General features: G+C 42.6%; 1 protein-coding gene across 3 annotated transcripts in view; it reads left to right on the top strand.

Annotated features, from left to right (window-relative positions):
• arhgef28a (Rho guanine nucleotide exchange factor (GEF) 28a) overlaps nucleotides 1-15,656 on the top strand; it is a 406,494-nt gene that overhangs the window by 265,669 nt on the left and 125,169 nt on the right. For 2 of the 3 annotated variants that reach the window (XM_067982721.1, XM_067982720.1), the window contains 5 exons: nucleotides 6,541-6,664; nucleotides 9,201-9,336; nucleotides 12,319-12,386; nucleotides 14,093-14,153; nucleotides 15,481-15,631. In XM_067982721.1, the coding sequence (XP_067838822.1) occupies nucleotides 6,541-6,664; nucleotides 9,201-9,336; nucleotides 12,319-12,386; nucleotides 14,093-14,153; nucleotides 15,481-15,631 (540 nt within the window). Of the gene's footprint in view, nucleotides 1-948; nucleotides 1,051-6,540; nucleotides 6,665-9,200; nucleotides 9,337-12,318; nucleotides 12,387-14,092; nucleotides 14,154-15,480; nucleotides 15,632-15,656 lie in introns of all 3 variants that reach the window. The other variant, XM_067982722.1, reaches the window with a different exon arrangement.

Raw genomic sequence — 15,656 nt, 5'->3', positions numbered from 1 at the left:
TCAATGCCTTGCATTCGTTCACATTAAATGCTATTTGCCACTCATTATCCCATCTTCCCAGCCTACCCAGATCTCTTTGTATTTGATTTACCTCTTCCTTACTGTTTCAAATTCCCCCTCCCCATTTGGTCTCATTTGCAAACTTAAATAGATTTGTATCTGTCTACAGCTCCAAATCATTTATATACATTGTAAGCAGCAATAGTCCCAGTACTGAACCCTGTGGCACCTTGCCATGCTAGTGACCCCATGCCAAGCTGACGCAGCTCCCTTTGCTTTATCGTGTGGAGGGTAAACACCATCATGGACTGGTTGGGCACAATGACCTGTTTCTGCATTCTATGTATTTCTATATGTTCCTCTGGTTTAGACAATTTTCTCCCCATCTCAGATGCTTGCCTCCAATTTCATACTTACCTATCTTGTGGACTAATCACTTGTGTGGCTTGGTATCAAAGGCCATTCTGTTCACTATCCATTTATTTTGTTCTGACCCCTTTGACTGGTATCAACCTCCCTTACACAAATCACCTGGCCACGTATCTTATTGTTATCAGCAAATTTTATAGCATTGCTTATAAATAGCCTAACAGCATACTGACCTTGTGAATATAGGCCTAACAACAAACCTTGAGTAACAACGCTTGTTATTCAGAATAACAGGTAGCTACAAATGGTCAATTAATATTCTATTTAATTGAATTATCCAGATAATATGCTCCGGTAAGACAATACCACTAACAAGGGTATTTACTCTGAATTTCACAAAGGAGATTTTCTAGTCTGCACAGGAGCTTTACCCCAATGTTTGAAAATACATTTCTGTTACAGATAATCTGTAGTTGTTAAACAAGATGATAACTGCATCATATGAATGTATTATTCTGCAGTTCTGTCAGTTATATTGTTTATTGCAGCAAAATTTCAGGAATTTATCATTTTCTGTAGGGAACTTAGTTTTCGCAAACGGGCGCAGTCAGCTGATGAGGAAGGCTGTTCGGAGCTAGCAGACTCGCTGCAGCATCTGACTTTGTCGGAGTTTCTTAAAGAGTATGTTTCAGTCCTCTAATAAATATATGTGTGTGAAGTAACGTCCGTCTAACTTTAACCCCATTAAATAACACTTCTAACACTCAAACTGTGGAAAAACTCCCACTGAGGCCATTTACATGAAGCTGATGTGCTGGATCAGATTTTCTGTTGACAAATTTGTTGACCAGTTTCAGCATTTTAATGATCAAGGGTAGACTTTTTTCCCTATCCATAGTCAGTGGGGGAGAATTCCATCCATAATTCTTGAATTAATCAATGTGATGGTACAGGGCAGTTTAATTGCTATTTTAACAAGAGTGCTATCTCTGCCCGGTTATTGTGTGGAGAAGCTCAACTCAGAATGAAGATGCTTGATAGCCAACTCTTTAAAATTTGACACATGGAATGTTTGCCAAAATTTTTAAATTTAAAAATAGTTGTTCGCACAAAATAGCTACTTGTGTTTATCAGCTAACAAATCTTGAAAACAATTTACTTCATTAATCAAATTTAATTTTTGGTAGATAATATCTCGGTTCTTTTGCTGACACAAAAACTAGTCGACAAAGCAGCAACCATACATCAATGGGATAGAATTATTGACTTCATGTAAACAGCCTCATTGTAGGCCTGACTGCAACCATCAAATTGCTACTTGCAATATGGAAATGTTCATGCAACAAACATTGTGTACAAAAAATTCCTGGATGTCAGAATATAAAAGACTTTTTATATGAAGACTTTTCCTTGCAAGTATGAAAATTGTTAACACTAAACCACACAAGGACCTTGTAACTAAAAGCAAGTGGTTATCCTCTGAATAATGATAGGAAGAGACAAAGTGGCAGAAGCATTTGGGTTCTTTATTGATATTACGTATCACAGACAACGCAAACAGCCATATCTACAAACACACTACTTCACTCATCTACCTAGTACCATGCATTATTGCCACCTAGTCCTGTGTATCTTAGCACTTATTCCCCCACTCTCCAAGTCCCTCCTTTTGATTTTACTTGTGAGAAGGGAGCATCTTGTACGCTCTGACTTTCCTGGGATAGCGGGCTTCTGGAAGCTTGGCCGACCTGTACATGCACAGGTGCTGGCAATGGGATCCAGAGCTCTTGTAAAACTAGCCATTTTGGAGAGATCACCCTCATAAACATGGGCATGTGGCTGTCCCCAGGGTCCAGTCTTGTGGGGTAAATAGCCTCAGTTATGTAATGGGGCAGCAAAGTGGTGACAATGGCTTGTCTAGTGATTCCCCTGATGCAAGCTTACCCTCATGTTCGCTCTTAATCATAAAAATGGCACTGTCTTGAACTAACTCAGCACTCCACTTATAATGACATAAGGAATTGGTTCATCTAGAAATTGAAGCTCCATTTTCCAATGAAGATAGCCCTAATTTCTCGTTAAGAATTAGCACCAACGTAAAGCAGATCTTCTTCTGGAAGAGTCTTTATGACAGTGATGGTTCACATGCTTGGGAGTACAAGTTCGTGATTGAATACCTGCTGCTTCTGTTCTTCTACTACCATGTACCCACCAACTGTTTGTATTTACATAATATATTAAACATTTTGCATTTACATGCACTTTCTCTCTACAGAACCTTACTTCCAATTGTCATATTTTTGTCACACATTTGTGCCAACTTTTCAATTATAAATTCCTATGTCCACATTTATAATGGAAACCATCCACGTAAACTTGTCACACTGTAATTGCACATCACATTGTTTACGTCACGCCAGCCTGTAATGCTTGGCATATCTTACGATTACCTCTTGGTGAATCCTGCCAGCTCCATCTTCAAGGCAAATGGCACTGTTCCCCACAATGCCACCTGCCTCAGACCCATTAAATTCAGCCTGTCGTCTGATATTTCCTGTTGTTGCCTCTCCTCTCTTCTCCCTGAGTCTTGAGCTATCCCTTCTCCCCCTCCACCCTGCGATGCCCTTTTCCCCTCTGCCTGCTCTGTGGTGACGTTCCCAACCCTGACCTTTTCCTCCAAACCCTGCAATGCAAAAGCTAGGTTCCCAACATTGACAGGGAGTGGCTTTTAATAATAATGATAGTAATGCAATTTACTATCGGGTTTGCACTAGCTATTCTCATGGGTTTGGTGTCACCATGAGTTAATTCCATTTCCCCTACGATCTGGAGAGCGTGAGCCAGGGGCTAAAGCAGTAGGACCCCACAATACTCATACTGGATACTGATCTCGCAGTTGCCCCATGTGTGTTTCCCCTGTCTTCGAGAAGGTGTACTGATCAGCACTCTCGTGAAACGAGGTCATTTTTGAACCAATGAACTGGTTTATTTTACATGAAATGCATGACCCTTACAGAATACTGTTTTTACAGTGAGGTTTGTTTCTTTCCTACCACTTGTAACATCAAAAATAATGAATTGTGTAAACTTTGCCCTTGATATGAGCTTACCTTCACTTCACAAGTCAGTATCACTGAATTGACTGGCAGTAAAGGGGTTCCTATAAAATCTTAGAAATTCCTTTGACTATTTCATCTCCTCTTTGCCAGTTGGCCCACTCTTCTTTCAGGAGACTTCAATTTACATGCTCATTTGCTCCTGAACCTCCAATTTTGTACGTTTTCTCTTTATAATTTTCCTTTTCCTGTGCATGCTCAAGATTTATGTTACTCTTTTTGGGTTTCTGCCAGTGTGTCTGTCAGTTTCTGTATTTGCAATCATTATGCATCTACTCCTTTCCTCTTCCCCTTCCCCTCACCCCACTCAAATTAATCCAAGTGACTCCTCTCACTGACTGCAGCCTCACTGCGCTCGTATATTAAAAATAAGCACTTGCATAAATGTTACATGCACCACAATTTCTATTATCTGCATGTAAGCAGAATATATCCACATAAATTTAATAAAGAAATAAAGTGATGTTGTGTTGCCCAGCAGGAGAAACGGGGTGGCTCCACTAAATTGACATTATTGTCAAATGCAGAGGAACTGGATAGCATAGTGGATTAGTACACTACCCTTTCATAGTATTCTCTAATTAATTGAACCATGTATGATCATCACTCAGAAAATGCCTTTCCACTACATCTTTATGCTTCCTTCTACTGGTTCATTTGTTTTAAAGATCACTTAATTCCAGACTCCTGCAGAATAGAAAGCACAGGCTCTATTCTGTGAATCACTAATGCTGTCTAAAGTGCATGTGTGTTTTTATTAATTGTGGTTCTCGTAGGAGTAAATTCTAATTATATTGCTAAATATAGATTTGCTACATTTTGCACTTTCCTAGTTGAAGTAAATAAGATTGCCACTTTTTCTCACTCCCCACTCCCACTCAAGTCCAAAACCAGACAGTTATAGGAGAGGAGGTAGGATTTTGGCTTGAGCTCTGATGTTTGTCTGTTGCTGATGAAAGTTTGTTAGAACTTAGAAATAAAATAGAAAAAATGGAATGTATTTCCAAAAAAATAGACATGGGGCCTAGAAATTTGACCATGCAACGCCTTTTTTTGGGGCGCTAAACGGTCTCCTAAGCCTCTAATATGCTCATTACAAGCTGGAAGTGCGCCACCCACTATATTGTTGCAGACAAAAAAAAGGCGTCCAGGGCCCAGGTCTGAAACAGGTGCCCTTTGCATTTTCAAATAAGGGGCCTAATGCATGTTTGAGGCCGGCTGCATTTAGGAAAGCCAGGTCTATGTGCTGCCTAACAAGCGTTCCTTAAAGGGACCGCTGCAAGCCACAACCAAAAAGGTAAGTGTTTAAAATATGCTTACCTGAACGTGGAGCTGGGAGGAGCAGGCGTGCTCCTCCCGAACCCACATTAAAACCACACGGGCCACAGCTCCCCTCCCAATCGCCACCACCATCCTTTCTCCCAATCGCCCCTACCCTCCCTCCTAGTCGCCCCCCCACCCCCTTAACGAGTTACCTGAGCACGATCTTCTAGTTCTCTTTTCCGGCAAACTGTCTGGGGATGCCCATAGGTGTCCGCAGCCCACTGGCTCAATGATAATGAGGCCAGACGCCCAGTATTATGTGCACCTTAGGCCTATCTATTCAGGTGCAGGGATCGTTCCCTGCACACTGGTTTTTCCAGGCCTGGGTGTCTGGTTTGCATTTTAGAAATTCTTAAGTCGACCCACTCAGAAACCTGACTCTAGTTCAGAACTGAACAGGCGGAAAACTCAGTGTAAAGCATGCCATTCAGTAACTAGTCGATTACTGTATACAAGGCTGTACAGTTACAAAAGTAGGTAAAGAAATTGTAGTACCAAGGCATTTTGCCAGTGATTTACTTGGATTGCTAAGACTGACTCAAGAATGATAAAGAAGAGGTAACTGGTCTGTTGAGTATTTCAGGGAGGTGTCATTCATTGTCCATTCACGCGCAGCTAGTTGACTCCAGAAGAGCTTTTATAGCGAGAAGGAGTGTCTGATAACAGTGTGCTGAGAGAATATCTTGTTTTCCTGGTTCTGCTGACATTGTTTACCAGTGAAAAAGTTGAGATGCTGTTTTGTGTGGCGTGTGCTTTACCTGCCCCAACCATCACCCTTAGATGCAAGCACTTTGTTCTACAATGCACTTTGGGAGTTTAAAGGTTCCCTGTGTCCATCAACTGCAACACAGGCAAGTGCATTAATAGATTAACACAAGCAAATATATGACTAACACAAATAAGAAATGTATTGCAAGTTTGCAAATGCACCATCAGGCCTATTGGGACATTTACCCCCTTTGTACTAACGTGGCTTCAGTTCTTCACAGGCTAGTTTTGCGAGTGTGCTGTGCTGCCATCAGTTTGTTATGTATCATCAGTCTCCTCGTAGCTTTACTTGCTAATCTGACTCATCCTAAAGTAGTAACTCGTTCGTAGTAGCTGCTGACATTCTGTGATATCTGTGTACCACTTTGTCTTGCTGATAGCATAAAGTGTGCAATTCACCATCAAAAATCCCTAACCTTAATCTTTGAAGCATCTCATAACTGTGTCAATTAGGAATTTGGAGGATTCATTTGGGACAAAGGGTTTTTCCCTTCTATTCTCATCAGTTTTTCCCCCTCCTCTCCTAAACTTATTGACTCCTTGCTAGGGTATGATTCTATGGGCAACAGTTGCCCTTCACCACCATGCTCTATTGGCCTTTATTCATGTGTGAGCCTTAATGGTGAATGTTAGCAATCTATCCAACCATGGGGATCATCACAACCAAACTCAATCTGTTCTCACCCAATGTCCGCACAAGCACACTTCCAGCAAGGATTGCTGGATAGGGATGCTGAGACCGAAAAATATAAAGTGAGTACCTATTGCTGCCCTGGCTGAGATCAGGTAACACTGTACAAACCAGGGATCAAATCTTGGACCATCCTGGTCTGTGTAGCTCAGCTGTGCACTGGTTCCGCTCACTGAACCATCAGAGGAGCTTGTTTTGTTTTATTTTGTGAGAATGAAACACTAGAGTTTTAGTCAGTCAAAAGAACTTGGCCTAAATCTATTTTTTCTACAGAATTGAAGAGGAGGAGTGGGACAAGTATATTATTCCCTCAAAAGCAGAGACTGAAAAATATAAAGTGAGCCGCACATTCAGCTTCCTCAAGAACAGAATGACGAGTACCAGAAATAAGGGCAAGGTAAATAATAATCTTTTATTATTTAACCTACAATACTTTGTATTAAGTACTGCAATTGGAACCAGTTGGCACATCGTATAGTATAGTAATACATCAGAGATTTTTGTAAATTTTAATATACCGCATTGTTTTTGGTTCGTGTGAGGTAGTGGCGAGTCATTTGATGCTGAGGCTGGAGATAATCTACATGATGTAGTATCACGTAGTTAGTTTTTTTAAAGTGCTAGTTTAAACGTTTGAACTTGATTAGCTAACATTACAACCCTTTTAATTAGTAAACAATTTTACAACACCAAGTTATAGTCCAGCAATTTTATTTTAAATTCACAAGCTTTCGGAGATTTTCTCCTTCCTCAGGCAAATGTTTTGACTATAACTTGGTGTTGTAAAATTGTTTACAATTGTCAACCCCAGTCCATCACCGGCATCTCCACATCATGACTTTTAATTAGTCTCATTATTGTAACAGCAAGCTTCACCTTCCACAGAACTTCAGTCTTTGACTAGTCAAATAGCAGTAAGCTTCTGTAAGTGTCGCTTTGACATTTGTTCAAATTTGCTTATTTTTTGGGTTTTTAGCCCAATTCTCCTACTTTTGTGGCCTCTGATTTTCTTTTTTAAAAAACTTTTTGATCTTGTAGTTCACATCCATTGATCATGCCACCAGTAACACTGTTTATTCCTTCATGTATATTCTTTTCCATTTATGTTGATACCACCTAGACTGCAGGGCCCCGATTTTCAAAACAATTGTGGTTGCGTTGGGGGCAGGGGGGCTACGAAAATCAGGAAAATCCCAAGCAGGTGAGGAAGCTGGCCTCAACCCGCCAACTTCCAGGTTTCCTACAGACGCACCTGTCTGCGTGCGCGCGCTTCCTGAATGCGGAAGTCCCACTGGTAATTAAAGCCGGCAGGAAGAACCAAATGTACCTCATTGAGGTACATAAGGTACTTAATTTCTGACATAGTAGATAGTTAAAACAATTTTAAATTTAACCTGGGCGGCCTTCCCTCGGCTTCACCAGGCATGAAGGGCCGCATCAAGCAAAAATAAACGACATAAATTAAATAAAAAGCCATTGCACAAAGTTAAAAAAACAAAATAAGCCTACCTTTCCACCCTGCTCTGAAGTCCAATGTCCCCCTCTCTGTTGTACCTCTCAGCCCCCGATGTCTCCCTCTCCTCCCACCCCCAATGTCCCTTTCCGATCTCCCCCCTCTCCCCGATCTCCCTCTCCCCCCCCAATCTTCCCCTCTCCTCCCCCTCAATCGTCCCCTCTCCCCCTGATCTTCCCCTCTTCCCCCCCCCCCCCCACAATCTTCAGCACCCTCCACTCTCTGTTCCAGCGCCGGATAACGTCTCTCTCTCTCTTCCCCCCCCCCACCCCCCTCGGCGTTACAGCTCCTGTCAGCAGCCGGCCTGTTAATCAGGCTGGCCGCCAGGCATGAAACCCGGAAACAACTTTAATCACCATCAATGACATTGCGATCGTGTCGGAAAAGGTACTTTTTTTAAATACGGGTTTGCCACGCGCACCTTCACCCCGCCCCCCGCTGCCAACCCGCCACCATTTCAAAATTGCGCCCCAGATCACATACCATCTCTTGAATTCATTGCAACTGGAAGAGCTGTTCAGTGGGATTGATTAGACTGTGATATATTATAACTTTTCTCTTCTGTCCATTGCAGTCTTGGGTCTTTATTGCTTCTATTTCTTCTATTTATGTTTACAGTGAGAAGAAAAACAACAGTAAATGAGCAGAGACCACTAGCTTATGGGCTTGGTGACTTTAAACCGGCTTAGCCATTAAAACACAAATTGCCTCACAGCCCACAGATGTGGGTTTGAATGCTACCAGATGGAAGTATTAAACCCCAGCCTTCCAGTGAAATTATTCGCATACTTCTGGTTATTAATTAAATCTCCAATGTAGAAGATACACATTGTTTTGCTGAAAACGGAGAGAAAAATGTCAGTACTTTAATTTAAGCCCAGAAATAGGACGTGTGGTGTACGAATAATTATGGGTAGGCCAAGCATGAAACCACTTCCTTCTCCTCTCGTGTCCATGGACTGAACATCACTGGGACTGCCCTTTGGCAAATAATTTTGTTAGCATGCTTGCTGTTTGGCCAAGGCTGGCTGAGTTAAGTGGATGGAAACTAAACCGGGGGACTTGATGTCTCGCGTGTCGATAATTTGGCAGGGAGAGAGATGGGGGGTGGTGGTAAGAATAATGATATTGAAATAATGGCAGGCCATTAGACAGCTGACTGAACACAATTACTAATTTTACTGAGAATGATGATCATAAATGGTCATATAATGGGAGAACATTTCAGATGAGCATATATCCTTAGATCTGTTAGCCAGTACAGCGGCATCACCATCACGATAAACACTTCAAATTTACATATGCTGTAAAAGTGAATACTCATAAAATAAAAAGAAATTCAAGTTTTCATGTACAACTGTGTTATGCATATGAGGGCTCTGTGTGATTTTTTTTTCCCCCCCAACTTTTATTTTAACAGGGGAAACATAAAGATACCAAAGAGAAGGAGAAATGGAGCAATGGCCATAACTTTATTGCAGGGATTATTTCAGGGACAGTGCAATGCTTGGTTTGTGAAAAGCTTGTTGGTGGAAAGGATGTTCTGCAGTGCTTCAGTGAGTAGCAACCATTCAACTTATAGGGGTAAATTTTATTATTTGGTGTTCCTGACGCAGAGCTTTGCATGACAGAAGTTCATCCGGTGAATTTGGGCGCCCGATTTGACCTCCACGCTCAAATTCCTAATACGCACTCCCATCACACAAATCTCTGAATTGGCAGTGCTAAATAATAAAATTTACCCTCCAGTAATTGTACTGGAAAAAGTTTGAATATTTCATTTTGTCACATTGTAACACTTTTTTTCTTGAACTTCCTTCTTAAAGCAACAATAAAAACCCTGGATATATTTTCAGCTTATGTTTAAGACCAGTCCTGGGGGCTTTGATATCCGCTCCCTTAAGTCCAAGGGATGCAGACTTGAACGTTTATGGCGGACAACTGGTTTAGCCATTCATCGCCAGATCTGGCTGGACCATATAAAGCACCATCAGGTCCTGCTCTCCTCTGCCAAAACTGCTCACTATTCCTGGATCATCCTGGAATGCAAAGATAACCCCCGGCTTCCCTTCTCCACTACAAACCGTCTTCTTAAACACCTCTCCCCTGCCTCCTCCACCTTCACCTCCAATGACAAGTGCGAGGAGCTCATGGATTACTTTGTCACTAAGATTGAGACCGTCTGTTCAGCTGCCTCTGCCGCTTCCCTCCCTTCCCCTAGTCCACCAAGCCAAACTTCTCCTACAGTTCCCTCCTGGCCTAGCCTGAACTTGCATCTTTCTCTAGTTTCTCTCATGCCCTCTCTGAGCCCAACTTGACAATGAGACCCACCTCCTGCTCCCCCGACCCTATTCCCACCAAATTGCTGACCACCCAACTTCCCTTCCCAGCCCCCATGTTAGCTGATATTGTTATCAGTTCCCTCTCCTCAGATACTGTCCCCCTCCCTTTCAAATCTGCTGACATCACTTCCTTCCTCAAAAAACCCACCCTTGACTGCCCCGTCCTTGCAAACTACCGCCCCATCGCCAACTCCCCTTTCCTCTCCAAAGTCCTTGAATCTGTTGTCACCTCCCAAATCTGTGCCCATCTTTCCCGCAACTCTATGTTTGAATCCCTCGAATCAGGTTTCCGCCCCTGCCACAGTACTGAAACAGCCCTTATCAAAGTCACAAATGACATCCTGTGTGACCGTGACCGCGGTAAACTATCCCTCCTCATCTTTCTCGACCTGTCTGCAGCCATTGACATGGTTGATCACACCATCCTCCTCCAACGCCTCTCCTCCATCATCCAGCTGGGTGGGACTGCGCTCGCCTGGTTTCATTCTTATCTATCCAGTCGTAGCCAAAGAATCACCTGCAATGGCTTCTCTTCCCGTTCCCGCACCGTTACCACTGGAGTCCCCCCAGGATCTGCCCTTGGCCCAATCCTATTTCTCATCCAATTGCTCCCCCTCGGCGACATGATCCGAAAACACAGGGTTCATATGTACGCTGATGACACCCAGCTCTACCTCACCACCACCTCCCTTGATCCTTTCACTGTCTCTGATTTGTCACATTGCTTGTCCGACATCCAGTACTGGATGAGCAAAAATTTACTCTAACTAAATAGTAAGAAGACCGAAGCCATTGTCTTTGGTCCCCGCCACAAACTCCGTGGCTGAACCAAACCGTTCGCAACCTTGGCGTCCTATTTGATCCTGAAATGAGCTTCTGACCACATATCCGCTCCATCACCACGACCGTCTACTTCCATCTCCATAACATCGCCCATCTCAGCTCATCTGCTGCTGAAACCTTCATCCATACCTTAATTACCTCTGGACTTGACTATTCCAATGCTCTTCTGGCCGGCCTCCCATCTTTCACCCTCCATAAACTTGAGCTCATCCAAAACTCTGCTGCCCATATCCTAACTTGCACCAAGTCCCGTTCACACATCACCCCTGTGCTCGCTGACCTACATTGGCTCCCGTTCCGGGAACACCTCGATTTTAAAATTCTCATCCTTCATTTCAAATCCCTCTATGGCCTCGCTATCTCTGTAACCTCCTACAACCCTCCGAGATCTCTGCGCTCCTCTAATTCTTGCCTCTTGCGCATCCCCGATTTTAGTCGTTCCACCATTGGCTACCTTGCCTTCAGCTACCTAGACCCTAAGCTCTGGAATTCCCTTCCTAAGCCTCTCCACCTCTCTCTCTTCTCCTTTAAGGTGCTCCTTAAAACCTACTTCTTTGACCAAGGTTTTGATCACCTGACCTAATATCTCCTTATGTGGCTCAATGTCAAGTTTTGTTTGATAGTCGCTCCTGTGAAGCGCCTTGGGACTTTTAACTATATTAAAGGCGCTATATAAATGCAAGTTGTTGTTCCCAATGTGGATGCTTGCCGAATGCTCAGCTCAGGGGTGCCCAGAAAACAGGGCAATGTAGCCCACCCCAAAACCCTGCTACCAGAGGATCCCTGGAGATCCCAGGACAGGCTAAAGAGTCCAAGGGTGAGTGACTTTTTAAAAATTTGCGGATCCCCACAGATGTATGCATTTAATTGGGGGTTTTGGCTGCATGAGCAGCCAAAAAGTTGCTGATCTCCAAGGCCTGACATGCAGCTACACCTCACTTTCCTGCCCCTTCCATTGACACTGGACCTTTCCAGAGGGCACGCCTGCATCAAAGTTGCCCCGAGACCATGTTCCTGTCTAGTATGGGGTGAGGGGTGGAACATAGGAACATCTGCCCTAATACTCCTTGGGCAAAATTGGTGAAAAAAATCTTTTTTAAAAAAACAGAATGTGCCTTAAGTACACAGCAGGTCTATCATCATCTAAGAGAAAAGTCAGGTTAATGCTTGGTTGTATATCCTTCACCAGAACTGGTTTGGAAGATAGGTCTATACCTATATGTTGACCAATCTTTTCTCTGTACAGAAAGACAGACCTGCTGTGTATTTATTGTGTAATTAGTTTCTTCAGATTTCTAGCATTTGCAATTTCTTTTCTTTTAATTTCTACTAAAAATGTGTTCTCTTTTTCAGATTGTACCACAAATATTCATAAAAATTGCAGAGATTCTGTTCCTATATGTTCCAAGGGCAAGTATCTAGTAAGTATAGAATAAAAGAGCTTGGGTGCATGAAAATCTCTTTTAAAAAAAATTATCCTCAGGCTGTGGCCAATGCTGGCTTGGCTGCATTATTGTCCATGCCTAGTTTCCCCGAGAAGGTGGTGGTGGGCCTTCTCCTTAAACCACTGCTGTCCTTGTACTGATCACGATTCATTGATGGCGTTAGGCAGGGAAATGGCAGGGATTTTGATCCAGGGATGATGAAGGATCATTGATATATGTCCAAGCCAGGATGGTGCGTGACTTGGAGGAGAACTTGGAGGTGGTGGTATATCCATGATGCTGCTGTTCTTGTGTGAAGACCGACTTGAGCACTGGACATTAGGGTCTTCAACCTCTTCCAGATAAAACTCCAAACATGGTTGTGTGTACGGAACAGTTTGTTTTTAATAATAACTGGCAACAATGATGCAACTCAACAACTGCAACAGTGCTCACCTTCTACCTCTCTTCCTCCAGAACTTCTGGCTTTTGCCATATAAGAACATAAGAAATAGGAACAGGAGTAGGCCAATCGGCCCCTCGAGCCTGCTCCGCCATTCAATAAGATCATGGCTGATCTGATCCTAACCTCAAATTTAAATTCATGTCCAATTTCCTGCCCGCTCCCCGTAACCCCTAATTCCCTTTACTTCTAGGAAACTGTCTATTTTTGTTTTAAATTTATTTAATGATGTAGCTTCCACGGCTTCCTGGGGCAGCACTGCGTTTGCCTGAACCCAGCTTCTCCCTTCTCTTCCCCTGGGTGGGAGGAGCCAAACTCCAACTTCCCACAACCAAGTCTCCTCAGGATTGTTACAAATGTAATTCATTCATTCATGTGCATATAACATCCTGTATTCACTCTGTACAATTGCAAGATGTCCTCTGACATTTTCCTAAAACAAGTAAATTCAGATTCCAGGATTCTGGACAGCTGACGGAAGTGAGACCCAAATTTGAATTCCGGTATGGAATCCTAGAGGCAAGTTCCACAAATTTCAGCTAGCTTAGGGAACTGGCAAAGTGTGTTATGGACAACAGAGATGTCTAGAATCAGTTAGTCTTCCCCAGATGACTGGAGAATAGTTTAGAAGTGCTGGGAGGTAATCGCTAATTGTAGGTTGCTCCACTATTGGTGATACATTGTCAGTTACTCAAGTATTTATATAATGAAGAGTGGATGTCCAATTACTAAAATAGAAATTTGTAGTTCACAGGAGAAAATCTGCACATTCATTTTGTAGAATGGTCTTGATGATGGTGATTTGTATACATGAGATTTCACTTTCTTTAAAAACAGTAAAATTTGCATTCTGTTGAAAACATTCTTGATTAACCTAAGGTTCTCTGACATCATTCATTTGTTTGAAATCCCCATCAACATTGTTTTATAACATGGCAGGAAGTTATGCACCTATTAAGACAGGTGTCCTACTTCTCTTCCTAAAATCCATTCAGTTGAGATAGAGTTAGTGAGTTACAGATAAACATGCACTTATTGGTGATGAAAAATGTTCGGTGGTGCAAAATTACGAATGTTTGTTGTGACAACAAAATGGGTGAAGTAAAAGCTTTTTTGTGTGTGGAAATTATTTAGTATGTTGTATATTCAGTAATGTTATATTGGTATAATCTCAAAGATTTTGTTATTTTTGATTTGTTTTATTCCATTCTTAAAAAATTGATGTTTTTCTTTTCTTCAGCAGAAACCTCAAGACAAATATCATATGGTATCCCGAAGCAAACCAACCCATTGTGTGCAGTGTAAGCATAAATACATGCATCTAGTAATGCATCAAATCTACTTAATTGTGGAAACCGCTGTCAAAATCCCAATCCCAGATTTTTTCTCTGACCTGTGCTTGATTTTGTGGTGTTAATCAGATAGGCAACAGTGGGAATGGGATAGAGAACCTTAATGCTGGATTCCGCTGATCTCTCCACCTGCCCCATTTTTCACTATATTTCCTGGCAGCTGGTGGAGGTGCTCACCCATTTTTAGATAGACACATGGAAATCAGCTAGTGATGATCTAGTGACCTCATGGCCCCATTTTCTGTCATTTCTGCATCACTTGCACAGAATCATATTCATGCCAGATTTATACGGCTGTCAAGCATTGCTCGGGACCATAGGTAAGGTAGTAAAAAAATTCTGGGACCACAATTTACCATTAATTTGGTGCGGTAAAGAGCTTAGAGGTTCAATCAATCGGAAATATGGATTTGGAGACCTGCAATGCCGGGTCTCTGCTCCAACAGCGCTCCGCACACACTTGCTGCCTGGAGGGCCGTGTTTCCCCCCCGTGGTGCTGCAGCTCAGGCAAACGCAATGATGCAGATCCAAACTTATTGACATGTATATGAAGTAACAGGAAGCTATGCCCCTGTTTGTGGGTGCAGCACATTGTGGGCCCATCAAAGGAGCATTGTGAAAAGTTACAGAGCTATTGTGGCAGTATAAAGCTTGAGTCAACAGATTTGATAAGGAAAAGCCAATAATCTGATACAGGAGCTTTGGGCTGCTGTTAAAATGGACATTTTGTTTGGATTTTTTGACCTGCAATGAGGCTGATGAGAGGTGAAGGATGAGCTTTACTTGTTTTATATGAAGAAGGAGAATGATCGGGAAACACTGCTGGTAACGAGATTGCTGAGATGCCTTCAGAGGAGGAGAAGGAGGGTGCTGACTCGGAGGAATCCAGCTGAGAGGGTGTACAGACCAAGGCTAACGTTTCTAGATTTCTCAGAGAAGTGATGCTTGAAGAGCTTTGTATCAGCAGGGAGATGATAAGAGAGCTCTTGTCACTGGCTGGAAGAGGATGTGAAGCTATGATCCCGAGCCTCCATACTGCATGTGCCAGTGAAAATTACAATGGCACTCAACAATTATGCCCCTGGAGGCTTTCAGGGGACAACCGGAGATATATCCTGCCATATAGCCTATATCAGCCGGTCCATGGTCCATAGATGCATTCACCTAGTCACTGATGTCCTGTTTGCCAGGCTGCTGACTACATTATCTGCCTGACCCGCTGAGCGTTTGCAGTGTTTTCTGTTTTAAACTATTAAAATATCTGTTGTTTCAATAGCTAACTCACTTAAGGATGCTTCACAGTCTTCATTCATATCATTGAACACCACCTCATCCTCTTTGCCTGTTGGAATATCTGCTGTCAAACGAGAAACCTCACTACAACATCAGCCGTTGTCAAAAAGTGCTTCTAGTATTAGTATAGACAGGTAAGCAGAATTTTGCAAAATTGTT

The sequence above is a fragment of the Heptranchias perlo genome, chromosome 4 (assembly GCF_035084215.1).
Source record: "Heptranchias perlo isolate sHepPer1 chromosome 4, sHepPer1.hap1, whole genome shotgun sequence".
Lineage (NCBI taxonomy): Eukaryota > Metazoa > Chordata > Chondrichthyes > Hexanchiformes > Hexanchidae > Heptranchias > Heptranchias perlo.
The sequence above is the reverse complement of the archived record's forward strand: the minus strand, read 5'-3'. Positions and strand labels throughout refer to the sequence as shown.